At 37.6% G+C, this 17,171-nt stretch overlaps 1 protein-coding gene across 3 annotated transcripts in view; it reads left to right on the top strand.

Annotated features, from left to right (window-relative positions):
- LOC128869333 (mediator of RNA polymerase II transcription subunit 26) overlaps positions 1 to 8,809 on the top strand; it is a 90,835-nt gene extending 82,026 nt beyond the window's left edge. For all 3 annotated transcript variants that reach the window (XM_054111867.1, XM_054111865.1, XM_054111866.1), the window contains exons 5-6: positions 3,978 to 4,088; positions 4,201 to 8,809. In XM_054111867.1, the coding sequence (XP_053967842.1) occupies positions 3,978 to 4,088; positions 4,201 to 8,528 (4,439 nt within the window). In that variant the 3' untranslated portion in view covers positions 8,529 to 8,809. The remainder of the gene's footprint in view (positions 1 to 3,977; positions 4,089 to 4,200) is intronic.
- The last annotated feature ends 8,362 nt before the right edge of the window (positions 8,810 to 17,171 follow it).

Raw genomic sequence — 17,171 nt, 5'->3', positions numbered from 1 at the left:
CCCTCCCATTGAGCCACATAACCTAAGGGCTTAGACAGAAACATACAATATACCAAATTTGTGCTTCTAGTTTTAGGGGGTTGTTGCAAGTGACCATTAGCAACAACTGAAAGTCATTTGCCCTGACGGACTGAACACACTGATGCTGAAGCACCTGGGACCATTGGGCGTAGGATTTCTCACAAGGGTCTTTAATCTGTCTCTGGCCACTCTCATTATCCCTGGCAAGTGGAAAGCAGGGAGAGTGGTCCCACTACTGTAACCTGGGAAACCCGCCAACCAAGGGGATCTTTCCCCAGTAGTGAAGACACTTGAGGCCCTTCTACTCCCATTCTTGACGAAACACCTGACCCCAGCCCCACATCAGCATGGTTTTCTACGAGTGCATAGCGCCACCACAGCACTTACCGTCATAAACGCCCTGACAAACCGCGGGCTTAACCAAAACCGCCTCTGCGAGAGGACTGTTCTAGTAGCGTTGGACTCGATGAAGACTTTCGACACAGTCAGCCCTTGCATGCTACTAGATGATATTTATCAGTCGATACTCCCGCCAGGGCTGAAGAGGTGACCCGCCAACTTTCTGAGCTGTCGTCACTCGTCAGTGATTTTTCGTGACCAAACATGTCCTTTCACCCTTGCTGTTCAAATTCTGTGATTCGAAGCTCCCCCAGTCACCAGAAGGAGTCTCCCTGGTCTCATACGCTGACGACTTGAACAGCAAGGGTGAAAGGACACGATCCTGTGGAACACCTTGCTTGATCTTCCTCTGTTTAGATGTTTGGTCACGAAAAATCACTGACGAGTGACGACAGCTCAGATAGTTTGTGATCCACCTCTTCAGCCCTGGCGGGAGTGTCGAATGTAGTAGCGTGGCGTGGCTGACTGTGTGGAAAGCCTTTTTTAGATCCAACGCTACTAGAACAGTCCTCTCGCAGGGGCGGTTTTGGTTGAGTCCGCGGTTTACCTGGGTGTGAATGACGGTGAGTGTCGTGGTGGTGCTATGCACCAGAGGTTAAGTTGCAGGACTTCAGATGCTCTTCCTATTTGGTCCGCTTATATTGGGTTACCGTTTGCCGGATCTCCGAATTGGGATGCTTTATCCGAAGATCGTTCGCTAGAACAGCTGCTTCAGCTGTAAAATTGGGACGTGAGCCCCGGATCCTTCCAGCGGGTATGAAGCGAGCCGCAGCGGCTGTGATCACCTTGCAGAATGCGCGTTCACCTACGCGCACGTCGGTGGGAACGGGGAGAGCAGCGAAGGTGTCTTCAGTAAATTCCGCGAATCTGGTCCAATCAGATTTGTTAAAGTTGATATATGACGGGTGATCCGCGGAAACAAAGTGGGCAGGTTTCTCGTTCGAGACGATAATGGGCAAGTGGTCTGATGCAAGCGATAGCATAGGTCGGCAGGTTATGCTATATAACAGACCTGCGCTGCAATTGTGATGTCAGGCGAGCTGCTGCAATTGCCCACTACCTTAGTGGGGGCGTCGTCGTTAACAGTTCTGGATGTCGTATCGTCTATCTGCTTTGCCAATAGATGTCCCCTAAGATCATTTGGCATTCTTTAATGGTCTGATGCGAGCGATAGCATAGGTCGGCAGGTTATGCAACACGTGGCCACATACCTTATGGACCACTCCCTACGAGTCTTAAGGCGTGAACAGGGCTTAAGGTGACACCACTCGTTGCACTTATTGCACCTAACCGAGGTGAAGCCGTTTGTGGCAGATGCAGCAGTAAAATACCTCTGGTCCAAGGTTGGGTTCGACGCCAGCCCTGAAGAGAAATATTTGGAGCAAACGTGCTGCAAGGGACTGCGCCTGTGACGAAAGATTGGGGGTAGGATATGGTACACTAGACAGGGCTAGTTTACTGGGGCGGCAGCTTTTCGGCGGTAAGAACCCGAGTCATTCCGGTAACGTAGAACCGGTTGCCATGTCTGGTCGCCTAGAACCAGTGATTCGCAGTGGATAAAGCTTCAGACATGCCAAAACACTACCATTCGGACAGAGACCGGTTTCCGCCTGATGCCCCCTGTTCAACACCTTCACAACGAGGCACAAATGCTCCCAGTAATTGAGCATAACAAACTGCTCAGCAAGCAGTTTCTGCTGGGATGTTACCACAGGTTTCACCCCTGCAGACACCTGCTTGAGCCAGAGCAGCCTCCCAGGCACGTCAGGAGACACCTTCTAAACTACGTCGACAAGATCCAGGACAAAACTAACAGATATCTATTGGATCAGACAGTGTTTAGACAGACATTAAACGACATTCATCGGGAAACTGTTACCGCCTTCTTAAGTTCCCTTCTACTGAATGCCGTAATCGGAGTCCAACCACCACCTACAGCAGATGAAGAGCTTCAACTTCCCCGTGAGACCCGCGTAAAACTGGCATAGTTACGTTCTGGATATTGTAGCAGGTTAAACTCCTACTTATCCAGAATGGACCCCGACATACCAAACTTATGGCCGCCATGTGAAGGCACCCCGCACGCCACTAACTACTTTGTCACATGCTCTTTAAAACCTACTCATCTAACACCCCTCTCCCTCTGGACCCAACCTGTCGAAACAGCATGTTTCCGGGGCCTACTTTTAGATGAGCCAGACGAAGACGAAAAAATGAGAATACGAATAACAAATTTATTAGCTCCCAGCCCTCCTTCGGCTTAGTGTTTTAAAAAATTGATCCTGAATATGTTACGGAAGTCTATTTTTCAATGTCTATATTGCCTGTCGAAAATCGGCAACGAACGTTTATTTTGATGACATTCTCAATTGAAAATGAGGAAACTGTTTAACCCTTTGAAGCACACATTTTACTTACCAACCGCTTTTATGATTGCATGTAATTTTAAGGGTTTCAGGGGTCGCTGATTACGAATCTGAGGTCAGATTTGAGAAATTCAATATGGCGGATACAAAACGGCGGACCTATTTTTTGAAAACTTGTTGGATACTCACCAAATTTGATATTAGGGGGTTTTTGGGGTCGCTGATTACGAACCTTGAGTCAGATTTGAGAAATTCAATATGGCGGATACAAAATGGCGGACATATTTTTTGAAAACTTGTTGGATACTCACCAAGTTTGATATTAGGGAGTTTTTGGGGTCCGCCATATTGAATTTCTCAAATCTGGCCTCAGATTCGTAATCAGCAACCCCAAAAACCTTATAGTATCATGTCCCATCTTTATACATTATGTACTTTGTTCAAAATGAATTTTTTCCTGAAAATAGACGATTTTTTCAATTTGTTTATCTGTAATTGTTTATAAATTCACGCAAAACAATTTTCTTAGTTTCAGTTACATTCTTTGATATATGGATTATCATATAAATAAATTTTCTCGGTCCCATTTTCATAAATATGAAATCTGTAGAGAAAAGTTGAGAAAAAAGAAGGTGGGAACATGGCTTCCCACCATGCTCCTAAGGGTTAAGAAAAGTAACATAATGCATAATAAATAAAATAGCATAATGTTCGAAGAAATCATTATATTTACCTCTCTACGCTGAAGTCTAATGTTTTCTCTATACCGAGTTCAGCATTCAACTGATCCTTCTACATGAAATGCCGCACAAATTTAAAAAAGTTTAACTAAATTTTTAATGCCCACTACCACGAATCACTGGATAAAGATACTTCATGGTTAATTATTTAAGCCCTTTTCAACTTTTGTTTGAAACTTTTATATTTTAGAGCACGGTGACACTTTAAACAGAACTATCAGGTCCAACTAATTTATAATCTCATATTTCGCTTTAAAACCCGTTCATACATCGTACACACATTCGTTCGTACATCCAGCGGAAAGCTTTCTGAACTTTTTACTTCACCTAATACATAGCGCTTCTGTGAAAAGAAAACCGTGTTGCTATCTCTAAAACAATGCGAACAAATGTAATGCTGTTGCGGTTGCAGATATAAATATTTATCTAATTCTGAATTTTTTTTTATTAGAACCCTCACTGCAATCACCCCATACATTTGATGCCTGTTCAACAAATGCCACTATGTCTACCGTGGCCACACGTTCTACGCCTGAAAAATACCTAACTAATGCCAATGCAGGTAAATATTGTCGTAATTTCAAAATAAATTAACTATTTTATATTTTATACGGTTACGTAAAAATTTCAACTCGGATGAATATTTTGACTATAACTTTTTTTATTTCATAAAGTCGAAGGTGAGACTACTAGCGATACGGTCACTTCGGAACCTTCCCGGGATAGCTCTGTAATCCCTAAGCACATAAAGCGATCTTTATCCATTGAAAGTAATAGCAATTCACAATTGACTTCTTCAGCGAAAGGGAATGCTATTTCGCCGTTTATGACCGATATGCAATCTAGTGACACCTCAAGTCAAATTGCTGCAATTGAAAAGCAGTTGCTTGAAATATTGAAGAAATTACCGCCTGTACCAAACATTACTGCCACTGAGTTGAAGCGTACTACAGGATTAATACCGTGCACTTGTAAAATAACTGAAATATCGCCAGAAAAGAATAACCTACAAGAATCTGCTAAAAATCAGAAAATTGAAATATGTGCTGCAACCGGAGTATTAGAGCAAAACAATGTTAAACATGATCCTTTGGAACAAACAGATGATAAATCGATTATAAAGCTTGACGCAGTTAGTAGGAATGTTGTTATTGGCGGTACAACTGAATTGAAGCCGAATTCACCGGCAACATCACCACCTCCTTTAGCTAGGATGAAGCCCAAAAAATCTATATTTGACTTAGATTTCGATGATGATGACGACCCACTGCATACGTTGAAAGCTGAAGCTGCAGCTGCCAGTTTGAAAAAAGGAATTATGCAAGAAAATCTTAAAATAGAAGTAGAATCCGAGTCACATATAAATAACTTGCATTTTGAACAGATTCAGCCACCACAACCTGTCTATAATAAAATGGCTATTGAACAAGCAGCAAGCCAGACAATGAGGGAGGAGATACCCATGCTTTTATTTCCAACGTATGAAGTAGAAGAGGATCCTCTATGTATAGCAAAACAGCGCTTCGACATACAAACCCAAAAAATTACAAAATTTCACATTGATGCCTTACATAATTGCTTCATACCAAATGTGAACGGTAATTGGGATAATTCAAATAACACCATTGCTCGTAACATGACGCTAGATAAAGTTACCGCAGCTGCTGATGCCAAAACTGAATATGTTATAACAGATGGTTGCAATGTAGCGCCAAGGTATGGTTCTCTTGTGATGGAACGCATTAGGAAAGATTTAAGTCATATAAGTTTTACCAGAAATTCTATATCGAAGAAGACAGTAACTGCTATGGAACAATGGTATATTATACCTTTTCTGGGTGTAGCTCGTTCATTGTTAACGAATAACAAAAGAGCATCACACAATCATAAAACATGCCATAAAACGAAAGTTACTACATTAAAAATTTCTGAATACGAGAACATTGGCAATGCAGAGCCACAACTAAAGGCAAATAAGAGAACTGAAGAGTACAAGACTGATAAACAAAGAATTTGTATCAGTGTCATAAGGAACGATGATAGAACAGATTTGATACCCGATACCGAAGCAATCACATCCAAGGATATTTGCGACGAATCAACAAATCTGGATGCTAGGCTAAGTGTAATAAAGCCTTTCGACGTGGAAACTTGTGCAATTGTAGGGAAAAATAATAACAATGTCACCCTTAAAGACATAACAATCGATGTAATCGGCCATGGCACTGATCTGTTTCTATCACATTCAAATGAATTAAGTGAGAGTGCGCAAAATGGTCAGAATCTGCTTGCAATTGCTGACCATTTGGGTTACAGCTCAAAATCAGCTGTCAAGATTTCCCTAAGCCCAACAACATTATCGTTGTCTAATAATAATCAACGCCAATATAGCAGTGAATTGGGTTCCGCAAGTGACCTAATAAGTGATACTAGTTGTAGACCTGTTAGAAATCTATGCCATACAAATTTACTGCAAAATGCTATCAAAGAAAACGACATATCGTCTGCGAACGTGGAGGAAAATATATCTAGCAGACGCAGTAGCATTAGTAGTAACTCAAGTTTACTGCAAACTCAACAGTCGATAAACTTGAAGTTGAGGCGCCAATTTCAGGAACAGAAGTTACTAGATATAAGCACGGAGCGAAAACGTAGACGAAAGAAGTTTAATCGACGCTACTCCGCAGACAATAAAGATGGCGATGATATAGGTCCAGATAATAAACAACCAAAAATAAAACGAATCAAGATAGCAATAAGTGGCGATGTGGCGACACAAATGCAAATCTCAGGTGGAAGTAACGTTAATAGTACTGACGAAGAAAATGAAGACGAATCTGCTGACACTCTACACGATGGCGATGGGAATGAAGAAATTGTTGTAAACGATCGAGCACTTCTGGTTGATGGCGCCGGCGAAGACGGTGAATCAATAAAGAGCGCCAGCAGCCACGTTTCAACATGCAATCAATTTACCTTGGTTAGTGTTGGCGACGAATTTGACGCTAATTCGGCCGATAACAATTACACTGATGAACAAGAAGTAGACTATGCCGACTATGGCGACCCTGATGTTGATGCTGATGTAGAGTTCAACGAATATGAGGACGGTGAAGATAGTACCGGCGATTTTCATGAAGTTGTAACACGGGATATTTCTCCCCCTTCAACAGGCAACAACCACATTTTACTAACTATCAAGAAAACACCAAGTAAAACTAATTCCCCTTCGAATTCCATCTCTACCATGTCGCCTATCATCATTAATAATAATACAAATAGCTCCCATGCATTAGGTATAACAATGCAGCCAATGATATGTAATACTTCTGTCAATACCTCGAATTCCGTTGGTGGTATAGTCATGAACACGTCAATTGTAAAAAACTTAGAGGTTGAGGAAAGCACACCACCGTTCGAAGCTTCCGTTACATTGACTAGTAGTGTCAAAGAAATTCTGTCCCATAATCAAGTTGCAATGGGCATAACTAACGATATGCCGAACGTCGGACGACGTTCAACGAAAAGGTCTTTTGAATTTGATGATACTGAAAGTTTAACATCCGTATTATCCCTTGATTTTCCTCAATCCGCTGCAAATTATTTCCATAAGAAATGTAGAAAGTATCGTCGAAGACGCAAAATAAGGAAGGTTGATAAAGGCGCCATGTCAAGTTCGAAAGCTATAAAACTGCATCGCGAGCTATTTTTTCCATATGAACTTATTATTAGTGATCACGATGACGCTAAAACAAGCCTTCTCAATATCAGCAGTTGCAGTTCAAGTTGTGTGGAAGATAGCGAATATGATGACAATGAATTTGTGACAAAAGACTCAAATTGGGGGAAAAAAGAAAACTATCCTCTTCAAACACATTCTAAAATTGATATTAAATTAGAAACAGATAATATTGAGTCTTGGGAAACAAGAAGTGATATTAGTGTCCGCCAGCAGCGGAAACGTAGTTCATCGATATCATCTTGCTCTACTTATTCAAGTTCTATTTATGAATTGTTCATGGCAAATCAAGCAAACTCGTTGAAGTCCTGTAGTGGCTATGATTTTACCGATCACTTAATTGAGTCAGCAAAGATCAAAATTAAAAATTATGATGAGGATGTAGTGAATGAGTTAAAAAAAAAAGACAAAATTGAAGTCAACGAAGTTACCTCTGAACCTTCCCCGACTGTAAATATATCTAACTCCAACGAACAAAATAGTCATGCGACTTCAGATAACGCTGATAAAAACATTGAAGATAATATCAACGAAGAATTGCCTTTGGCAAATAACTGGCTATTACACTCGTTTAACAATATCTATTACACCGTAGATAAGCTGGATACACAAACCCATGACGAGCGTATGAACAATGACGATAAAGACAGTCATATGATATTCGATAATGTAGTAGTTGGCCCTGCTGTCGTTGACGCAGCACAACAGCAGGAGCAAAAGCTCCTAAATAAAAATTGTGTTAATTGTTATAATAACCTTTATAATAAAAACAGTAATAACATTAATTTTATTAGATATTATATTAATGATGCTAGTTTAGAAACACATGTTAATCGTAATAAACAAAGCGCGAGTTGTAATGAGGTGGATCAGCGGCAGGAAGAAAATTATTTAAACAATGATGAATATGATGTTAATACTGATCGTTGTGTTAGTATTGACGATACAAAATCATTGATCATTGGCGAAGATGATAATAGAAATGGCATTAATCTTGCTAGTACTCAAACTGAAAATAATGCTGCTTATAAGGCTGATATAAGTTTCAATATGAGCTGTGAAAACTACGGAAAAACTGCACAAGAAATGCTGCCATACAAAGAATATCGCACAGGCCTACGCGCTGTCGACGAGGATGTAGATGATGACGACGGCAATAACTGTGCCCGAATTCAGCAATTTAAGGAATGGCATCAAGTTCTGCAATTGCGTTCTTACAATGATGAACTGCTCACTGTGTTACCATACGTAGTTCTTGATTGAGTTCATAGGAAGTTTGCAATTCTATTCATACACTTATCGACAGTTATTCATACTGCTCATTTAAATATAAATGTTTTATGATCCGCCTTTGTTAAATATAATATAATAAAAAATAATTATTAATAGAATACAGAAATAATATAATATAATATAATAAATTATGGTAACATGACATAAAATAAAGAAAATGAAATTTTAAGAACTATTTGTTCTGATATTCAATAAGTGTTGTTGTTGTAACAGTTCATCAAGACCTGCAGGTAACGTGTAATCAGTGATCGCCATCGTCCATCTTATGTTTTTTTTTTTCTTTATTTAATTTAGTCAAAAAACCTAAAGATTCTTACTGACTATTGATTTACTGCTCATATAAACAATATTTATTTATTTATTTACAAATTACAAAATTCAGAACATACATTTCAGATTTTAATTCAAAACTAAAATACAAATTTTATGATATTTAATATTAAAAAGTTTAGTAAAATTAAATTATCAACACAAGAAACCATTAAATTGCTAGAAATGTATGAAAGTTACAGTTCAATTTTTTTTTTTAATAATTGTGAAACTAATATAACAAATATTTACAAAGTATTCTTTTGATTTTATACATAGCAAGTAATTTTTTAATTGCATTTGAAATACTTGGTTGGCTCCAGAAAGGTCCAAATCGAAAAAGGTTGAGAGATAATTAAGGTCAGACAACGATCAAACGAGAAGCGCATTCGCACTATATAATGTCCTACAAAAGTCAACGCGAAAAATGTTGCAACGGCGAAAATTTTCAATTTCGTCATTCACGAGATCAAAGATAAATGATACTGCGTGAAAAGTACCCCTGTCACTTAATGAGAAGAGACTAATCAATTGAGAGCGAGATTCGTATGATGGTTTCGGGTCTGAGAAATTGAGTGAATGTAGTGCGAAACGCACAAAAATTTTGTGCACCCTTTCCTCTTGATTTATGGGGTTATACGCAGCTTTGACTTTCAAAAAAATCGATTTTTTTTATTGCATTTTTGTAATGTACATATATTCAAAAGTATACGCACGAAATTTTAAGTAGATCTAAGCAATACTTTCGGAGTTATACCTAAATATGTAGAGATGCCTCGGCACGTTTTAAGGTAGGTATTGAAACTTTAAACGTGTTTTTTTTCAAAACGGCATTTTTCAAGTCGGTGTACACGATATCTCGAAAACGGCTTGTTCGATCGGTCAACCGTTTTAACTCAATCTTTAAAGATACATTTTCTAGTAATTAATCGTTCCTTTTGTAAATCTGATACTTATTTTCCATTTTATAATCAATTTACGGCCAAATTTTAACGTAAAAATCGAAATCATTTCTTTTAAAAGCTGCCATTTTGTGAAAATTCACTATTTTGATTAGCCGAACGATTAATTACTAGATAATCTAATATATTAACAAAATTTATTTGGTTTTTTGATTTCAGATAATCCAATCCTGAGTTACGATGTACACCGTAAATCGTCGTTTTTTAAAGGAGGTTCCAGAAATCGCCTGCAGCGCGCTCTATAATCAACATTTTCATAAATAAAAAATTTTGTTACGTTCTTGAAGGATGCTTTTATAACCGCCAACAATTTTCAAATTAAAATATTCTGAAGTTTCTTCAGGATAAATCCTTGACAACCCGTCTTTTATTTGCTTCATAACTGCGTATAACCCCTTATACGGACTGCAAGATAAGGTCTCCAAATAAAAGCAGCGTAATGTAATTTGAGCCGAACAAAGGTATTATTATAAAGAGTATGTGCGGAGAACGTTAATGATTTAGAAAAGTCTCACGAGCTACGAATAGTGTGAGCTGTCAAAAATTAAGTTTAACCGCGAAGACTTTTTACCTCACCCAACTCGACAGCGAGGAAGTTCTTAAGAGAGCTGATTACAGCAAATTCTGTATAAGTAAAATGGTTCTGCACAGTTTTTGGCATCCGTATGAAATGAAGTTGCTGACGGTATATGGCAAAACATTTGAATGTGCATTTATTTGTTCCTTTGGCAAAGGAAATTTTATACAATTTATATTTTGTTACAAAGAATAATATATGGAAGCATTTTCTAGATAGTATAAATTTTTGAGATTTAAAATAAATAAAAGAAAAATTTAAACAAACGTATTTGCATATATGGGGCAACTAAGCTTAATTGCATCTTTAACAAATAAAGTATTGCACACTTATGTACGCACTACTGATTGCTGAAAACAGTCACCGACGTATCGTATCCCTTACCGCAGCCCCTGGAGAGCACAAAATTGAGCAAAACTTATCGCGTAGAGAACATCTGCGTTCTTTTAGTTACATATTTACACAATATATCGGTTTGTGTGTGTATGTGTTTGGTTGTATCTACACAATGTTGCCATTGATATTTTTGCTTACACACTTTTACACATCCTCGTTATCAGTTATAATGTTTCATTGTTTAATAAACCAAAGCCAAAAACCAACAAATGCAAATAGTTCATTTATCTATAATTAACATTATTCAACATTGTTTTTTAGTTATTTTAACAAAAATTAAAATTTTTTCAAGTTTATTCTGTAAATGATTTCGAAATATACTGTTTGGCAACACTGTGGAGTGAGAGAGCGATACTGAGAGGAATTTTCAAAAATCCTGCGATGAAACCTACGATACTACGATATGGAAGGGAAGTAATTTCTCATTTACATGGGGCTCTCATTAGTTTGATCGTAACAGCTGACAGGGGACTGCGTTTACGTCGGTGGTTGTTTGCAGCATAAAATTCTGTGCCCAGCGAACACAAGAACAAAATGCATTCATAGCTGCAGCGGCCATGATTCTAGTTGCCATTTTATTGAAAAGTTCGAGCTCATATTTCTATGAGCAAAGTACTTTCATTCAAAAAACGAATGACAAAAATGTATATCTAAGATTGAAGAAATCAAATCAAAATAGTCAATATTGGAATATATCATATATTTGCCAATATTTGGTGAATCGTGCAATTTTATCATGTCGAGTGGTCGCAGCTCCGTACATAGGTTTTCAACCATACATGCATGTATGTAAATGTGTGTTCTAAATGCTCGACAGCCGCAGCTACCGTTCGTCAAGTGCGCGCATGAGCGTACAGTAAAATGCAGAAAACAGGAACAAGTAGCTTAGAATAAGTATAGAGAAAATTTTGAAACCATTATATTTTGTTCTCTGATAGTCGGTAAATAATTAGTATGTTACTTTACGTATGTATATAGTTCTCCGACTGATAAAAAGTGGACAAAAATATGTGTATATAGCCGCAAAGTTAGAAACTTACACTGTAACCAGAGTGCGACTTATTTTGATGTTACTGTATATACATTAAGCCTTCGAATGAAGTCCAAGTGCCAAATATTTAATATTAAAGCTTCTGTGAGCTGTGCAACGCTGTTCATAACAAAAGGGACCAACGCAGCAAATAGGTTAGGTTAGGTTAGGTTAGGTTATGGTGGTAGTCGGTCTGCACGACCAACTCACTTAGACCTTACAGGTCCGTTGTGATACCACTGTGCTACACGGGAACCTCATTTATCTTCCTTCGTGGAACCATTTCGTGGCTCTTATGAAGCGTAGTATTGATGCCAACCCCACGCCAGACAGTTCTGTAAGAGAATTAAAAAAGTATTTACCTAGACAACCTGCTCTGATTTTAGCTAGGGCTGGACAATTGCAGAGGAAGTGCTCAACTGTTTCTTCCTCTTCCTCATCTCTGCAACTTCTGCAATATTCATGGGAGAAGACTCCTAGTCTCGAGGAATGCCTGCCAAATAGCAGCAAATTGTTGAACTAATATTTTTATGCATTTTTTATTTCTAAAATTTATTACATATATTACTATTCTTCTTGAACATTAAATTTTACATATCGAATAATAGGCCCTTATTATAAGCAACATTCGATCTTCGACTTTAGTCGAAAATGCTGATCGAACGTATTTTCATTTGGTATTATGGTGCTTATTCGCTGAAGAATACGACTATTGTGATTTTCGATCGCTCGACGCATTTACAATAAATAATTTTTTCTCAGCTGATACAGCGAATCAAAATAAAAGAAAAAGCGGTTGTATTAAAATTCTTTGTTAACAACATTTTTAAAAGTTAAAAAAAGTATTTTTTGTGAAAATGAGTACAACGGGGTTGTGGTTCGACGATTCTTTTCAATGCGAATAATGTAAATTTTAGGTTTGTGATTATGCAATGAAAATAACTTATATAAATGCAAAAAATCCAGGAGCTACTCATGATTCTATGGCTTTCAACATGTCGCCATTGAAAGCACATTTAGAGGAGCAACATCTCAATGACCTTCGTAATACTTGGCTCCTCGGTATGTAATAAACACCAATTGAAATTCCGTTTTTAATAATTTTTTTCTGTCTGAGGTGATGCTGGATACGCTCTAAAACCATATTTAATGACGGCGTTCAGAAACTCTGAGGAAGGGTCTCCAAAAAGGACATCCAACAAACAACATGCTAAAGCGAGAAGTATCATTGAGAGAACAATTGGAGTCTCGAAAAACCGATTTAGGTGTTTATTGTTGTTGTAGCAGCATAAACATTCCCCATATTTACATACGGGGAATGCTGCTGGGTCGACAGTCCTTGGCCGGATATAAATCCGGGTCGTTTCGGTAACGTAGAACCGACTGTCGTGGAAACGACTAGATGTTTGTTGCACGCAAGAGCTCTCCACTATTCTCCAAAAAAAGCAACACAAATTATTAATGTGTGTGCAGCTTTGTACAACAGTTGTCTGCTTTACAATGTTCAACTTCCGGAAGAAGAGTTATCCGATGAGACCCTCAACGATGATGCTGGAGATATTGAAGTGAAGTCAAATAATGGAGAAGCAGAAAACATAAGAAATGAAATTCTTAGAATATTATGGAAAAAACTAAAAAGTATTAAATAAAAACCTTTACGCCTAGTTTGTTTTTTATTTTTGTTATAAATTTTCTTTATTCAATTATTCGTCATTCGTCAGCCCATACCTGCCAAGGGAAAATAAAAATGTATTTCTACAAACATCAGAAAAAAAAACCATTATTAACCTTAATCCATTTTGCTGCCGTTCTAACTGGTGGTCCCAATAAATTCAGCTCCGTTGCACATAGATAGATTTAAGCTATTTAGGCGGCCATAATTGGATTTCAGAAAGTGGTCACAACTACAAAAAAAAGCACTCCCACAACTTGAAAATAGACCGAGGAACAATAATTCAACCTCCTACGGTCAATCCCATACTTTGCATTAGCTGTCAGTTAATCAAAACATAGCTATTTCTGAAACGCACGTTATCGTTTTTGTTTAACCGCTGTAAAATCGTATGTTTTAACGTGAATATTTACGGATTTAAGTTACCGAGCTGAATAATCGTGATGGATTATGATATTTCAGGTGAATATTATCATTTGTTAATGTTACCCTATTTCATTTAGGGTATAATTTATTTTTGTTTTTTTGTGTTTTTTGGTTTTGCAAACCCGGTTTGGTATATTTCCAAGTCCGTCCAAGTGAAAGTTAGTGTTGAACATGATACCTGGTGCAATTAGCTCGCCACGTGCATCAAAGTTAGCTGCATATACTTGCAGATAGAGGGTCATATAAAGGTTTTGATACACACTTGTCTAAAGTCAATATAAAAATTTTTGCATTTGTTTTGATTTCTAAGCCAATTTTGCTTATCTTAGGTATTGCCAACTCATCAGGCACTAGACAAGTAACTCTTCAATATCCCTACAATCAAATGTAAAGTCAGAATTTGGCATCTTTGGAGGAAAAATTAGATTTCTTAGAAGATAACCTGCTGTCTTCTCATGCATATTCAGCTGAATATGTGCAAACACTTAAAAAAAGCTTTTCTTATTTTAAAACACAGCTTAAGGAAAAGTGGACTAAAGCCAGAAGAAAGGAGGACACTTTTCTAAAAGCTAACCAGTCTTGGTTAAATGGAACAATCGAAACTCCAAATAAGTCACAATTTCGCCCTGGCCGTCCATTGAAATCATTCGAAAAGTGTAGTGAGCGAAGTAAACGTAGGAAAATGGAAGAAGTCCGTTCCATGGTAGAAGATACAGTTATTATACATGCTGCGCAATCCACTCTAATAGCAAAAGGGCAGAGGGACGCCTCGCGAATTCTGAAAGAAATCGCAGAATCACCATTACGCGCAGCAAAATACAAAAGTGCATACAAAGAATCAACAAGCCCGGGAAGAGGTAATATATTGACACCACATGCAGCCTCAGCTATGTTTGTAGAAGCAGACTTAACAAGAGAGCAATATGAAATAATTCGTAATACAAACCCTTATCTTTATCCCTGTTACGATCGCGTATTAGAAGCTAAAAAAGAATGTTACTAAACGAAAAACGGGTAACTAGTTCTTACGCAGAAACTGACTTGCAAAGTCTCATCGATAAGTCAATTATGCGCTTATCAATGTATTTAGAGGAGGTGCTCCTCACTCTAAGCGAGGACGAAAGAAATTCTCTTACAATAATATGCAAGTGGGGATGCGATGGTTCCCAGCAAACTAAATATAAACAAAAAATTGAGGATACTTCTGGTTCGGATGCCAACATTTTTCTTAGCTCTTTTGTGCCACTACAAATCACCTGTGGAAACGAAAACAGAAAATTTTTTTGGTAAAACCCTTCTCCGTCATCTCCTAGATTCTGTAGACCGATAAGATTTAGGTTTATCAAAGAAAGTATAGACGTCACGAAGGAAGAAATAAATTTTGTTGAATCCTCAGTAAACAACTTAGTTGCTTCTGAAATAGAGCTGCAAGGAAATAAATTTGTTTTCCGGCATATTTTTAAGATGACGATGATTGCTGGTAAGGTTTGCATTGCTGCCACCGATACCAGATCCACTAGCCATTGTTATTTGTGTAAAGCAACATCGAAAGACTTTAACAATCTAGACAAAAAGAATGAAGTTAGCCTAGGTTCCCTTGATTTTTGACTATCCGTTCTGCACGCTAGAATAAAATTATTCGAGAGTATTTTGCATTTGGCTTACAAATTGCCAGTAAAAAAGTAAAGCTGAGGAAGAACTGGAAAAAACCACAAAAGAAACCATTCAAAAAAGATTTCGGGATGAGTTAGGCTTACTTATAGACACGCCCAAAGCAAATTATGGTAACACCAATGATGGCAATACAAGCCGGCGATTTTTGGAAAACCCAAAACTGGCTGCAGATATCACAGGTGTTGATTATAATTTCATTTACAGGCTTAAAATAATACTGGAAGCCATATCTAGTGGCTATGAAATTGATTTTGCTAAATATGATGAATATGCATTGGATACCGCTAAATTATATATAAAGCTTTACGCGTGGCATCCGATGACACCCACAATGCACAAGATACTAGTCCATGGCGCTGCTATAATTCAAAACTCATTATTACCAATAGGACAACTGTCAGAGCAGGCTCAAGAGGCGCGCAACAAGCACTTCCGGATGTATCGAGAAAATTATGCACGGAAGTTTTCTCGTGAAGAGTGCAATCGCGACATATACCACCGATTGTTGTTAAGCTCGGACCCCTTTTTGAGCAGTATTTCAGTTCATCGCAGAAGAAAGAAAAAATCATCAAAGTCGTTTAGCCCAGACACAATTAAGCTGCTCGTACCCTTTAAATATGTGGACAAAGATGTGACAGAACACCTTAATTCAGAAGGCGAAAACTATATTAATAAATTAATCAATTTCTGTATATACATATCTATTGTGCTTTTGGTGTATTTTTAACAAATATATCTGTAAATATTTTTCTATTATACATATATTATATAGAACAATTTTTTCAAAATCGATTAAGGTAACTTTTATGCAAATACTAGTGAAATATGGGCTCTATTTTTACTTTTGGGGAAGGTCAAGATTTGTTGTATAAAGTCAATGTGTAGCCCACAATAAGATACAAACAAGTGATGACAGTTCTTGTCATACTACAAGAAAAGGAGCTGTACTGCTAAGGTATTTTTCTGTGTTACACAGTATAATAGGTACATATACTTTTTTAATTTAACCGATTAGTAAAACAAATTATAAATTTCTAGTTATGAAACAGTTTTAAGACGATATATGCAGTCAAATATTTTTGGCCACCTCTAAATCTTCAAAATCTACCTATGTGCGATGGTTATTAAGCACGAGTATGTAAGCAGAGGTGCACGCACATAGGGTATTTAGCCGTAAGTTAAACATGTGAACGTGTAAACGCAAAGTAAAGCGATTAAGAGTTCAAATTATTAGGTGCGCAACTAAACTCCCACTGTTTGTCAATAGATGCCGCCAGCAGTGGGTGTTAGTCGATTCTAACATAACCTAAACGTCATAAAGAAAGCTTAGACATATGGTAAACAAACTGCTTCGACACATTAGTGATTTTGTTTTGGTATCATATACTTTTGGTTTTGTGAAAATGTCTGATTTTGTGCCGAATAATCGTCATTTGTGAGAAGTGTAGATTTTCCTCTTTTATTCGAAAAAAAAAAAACGGCAGCTGAACCGCATGAGAACTACAAAAAGTTTATGGGAATGCTGATTTAAGTGAAACAACGTACCGAGATCGGTTCCGTCGCTTCA

The sequence above is a fragment of the Anastrepha ludens genome, chromosome X, assembly GCF_028408465.1.
Source record: "Anastrepha ludens isolate Willacy chromosome X, idAnaLude1.1, whole genome shotgun sequence".
NCBI classification, from domain to species: domain Eukaryota; kingdom Metazoa; phylum Arthropoda; class Insecta; order Diptera; family Tephritidae; genus Anastrepha; species Anastrepha ludens.
This window is presented reverse-complemented; position numbering and strand designations above follow the sequence as displayed.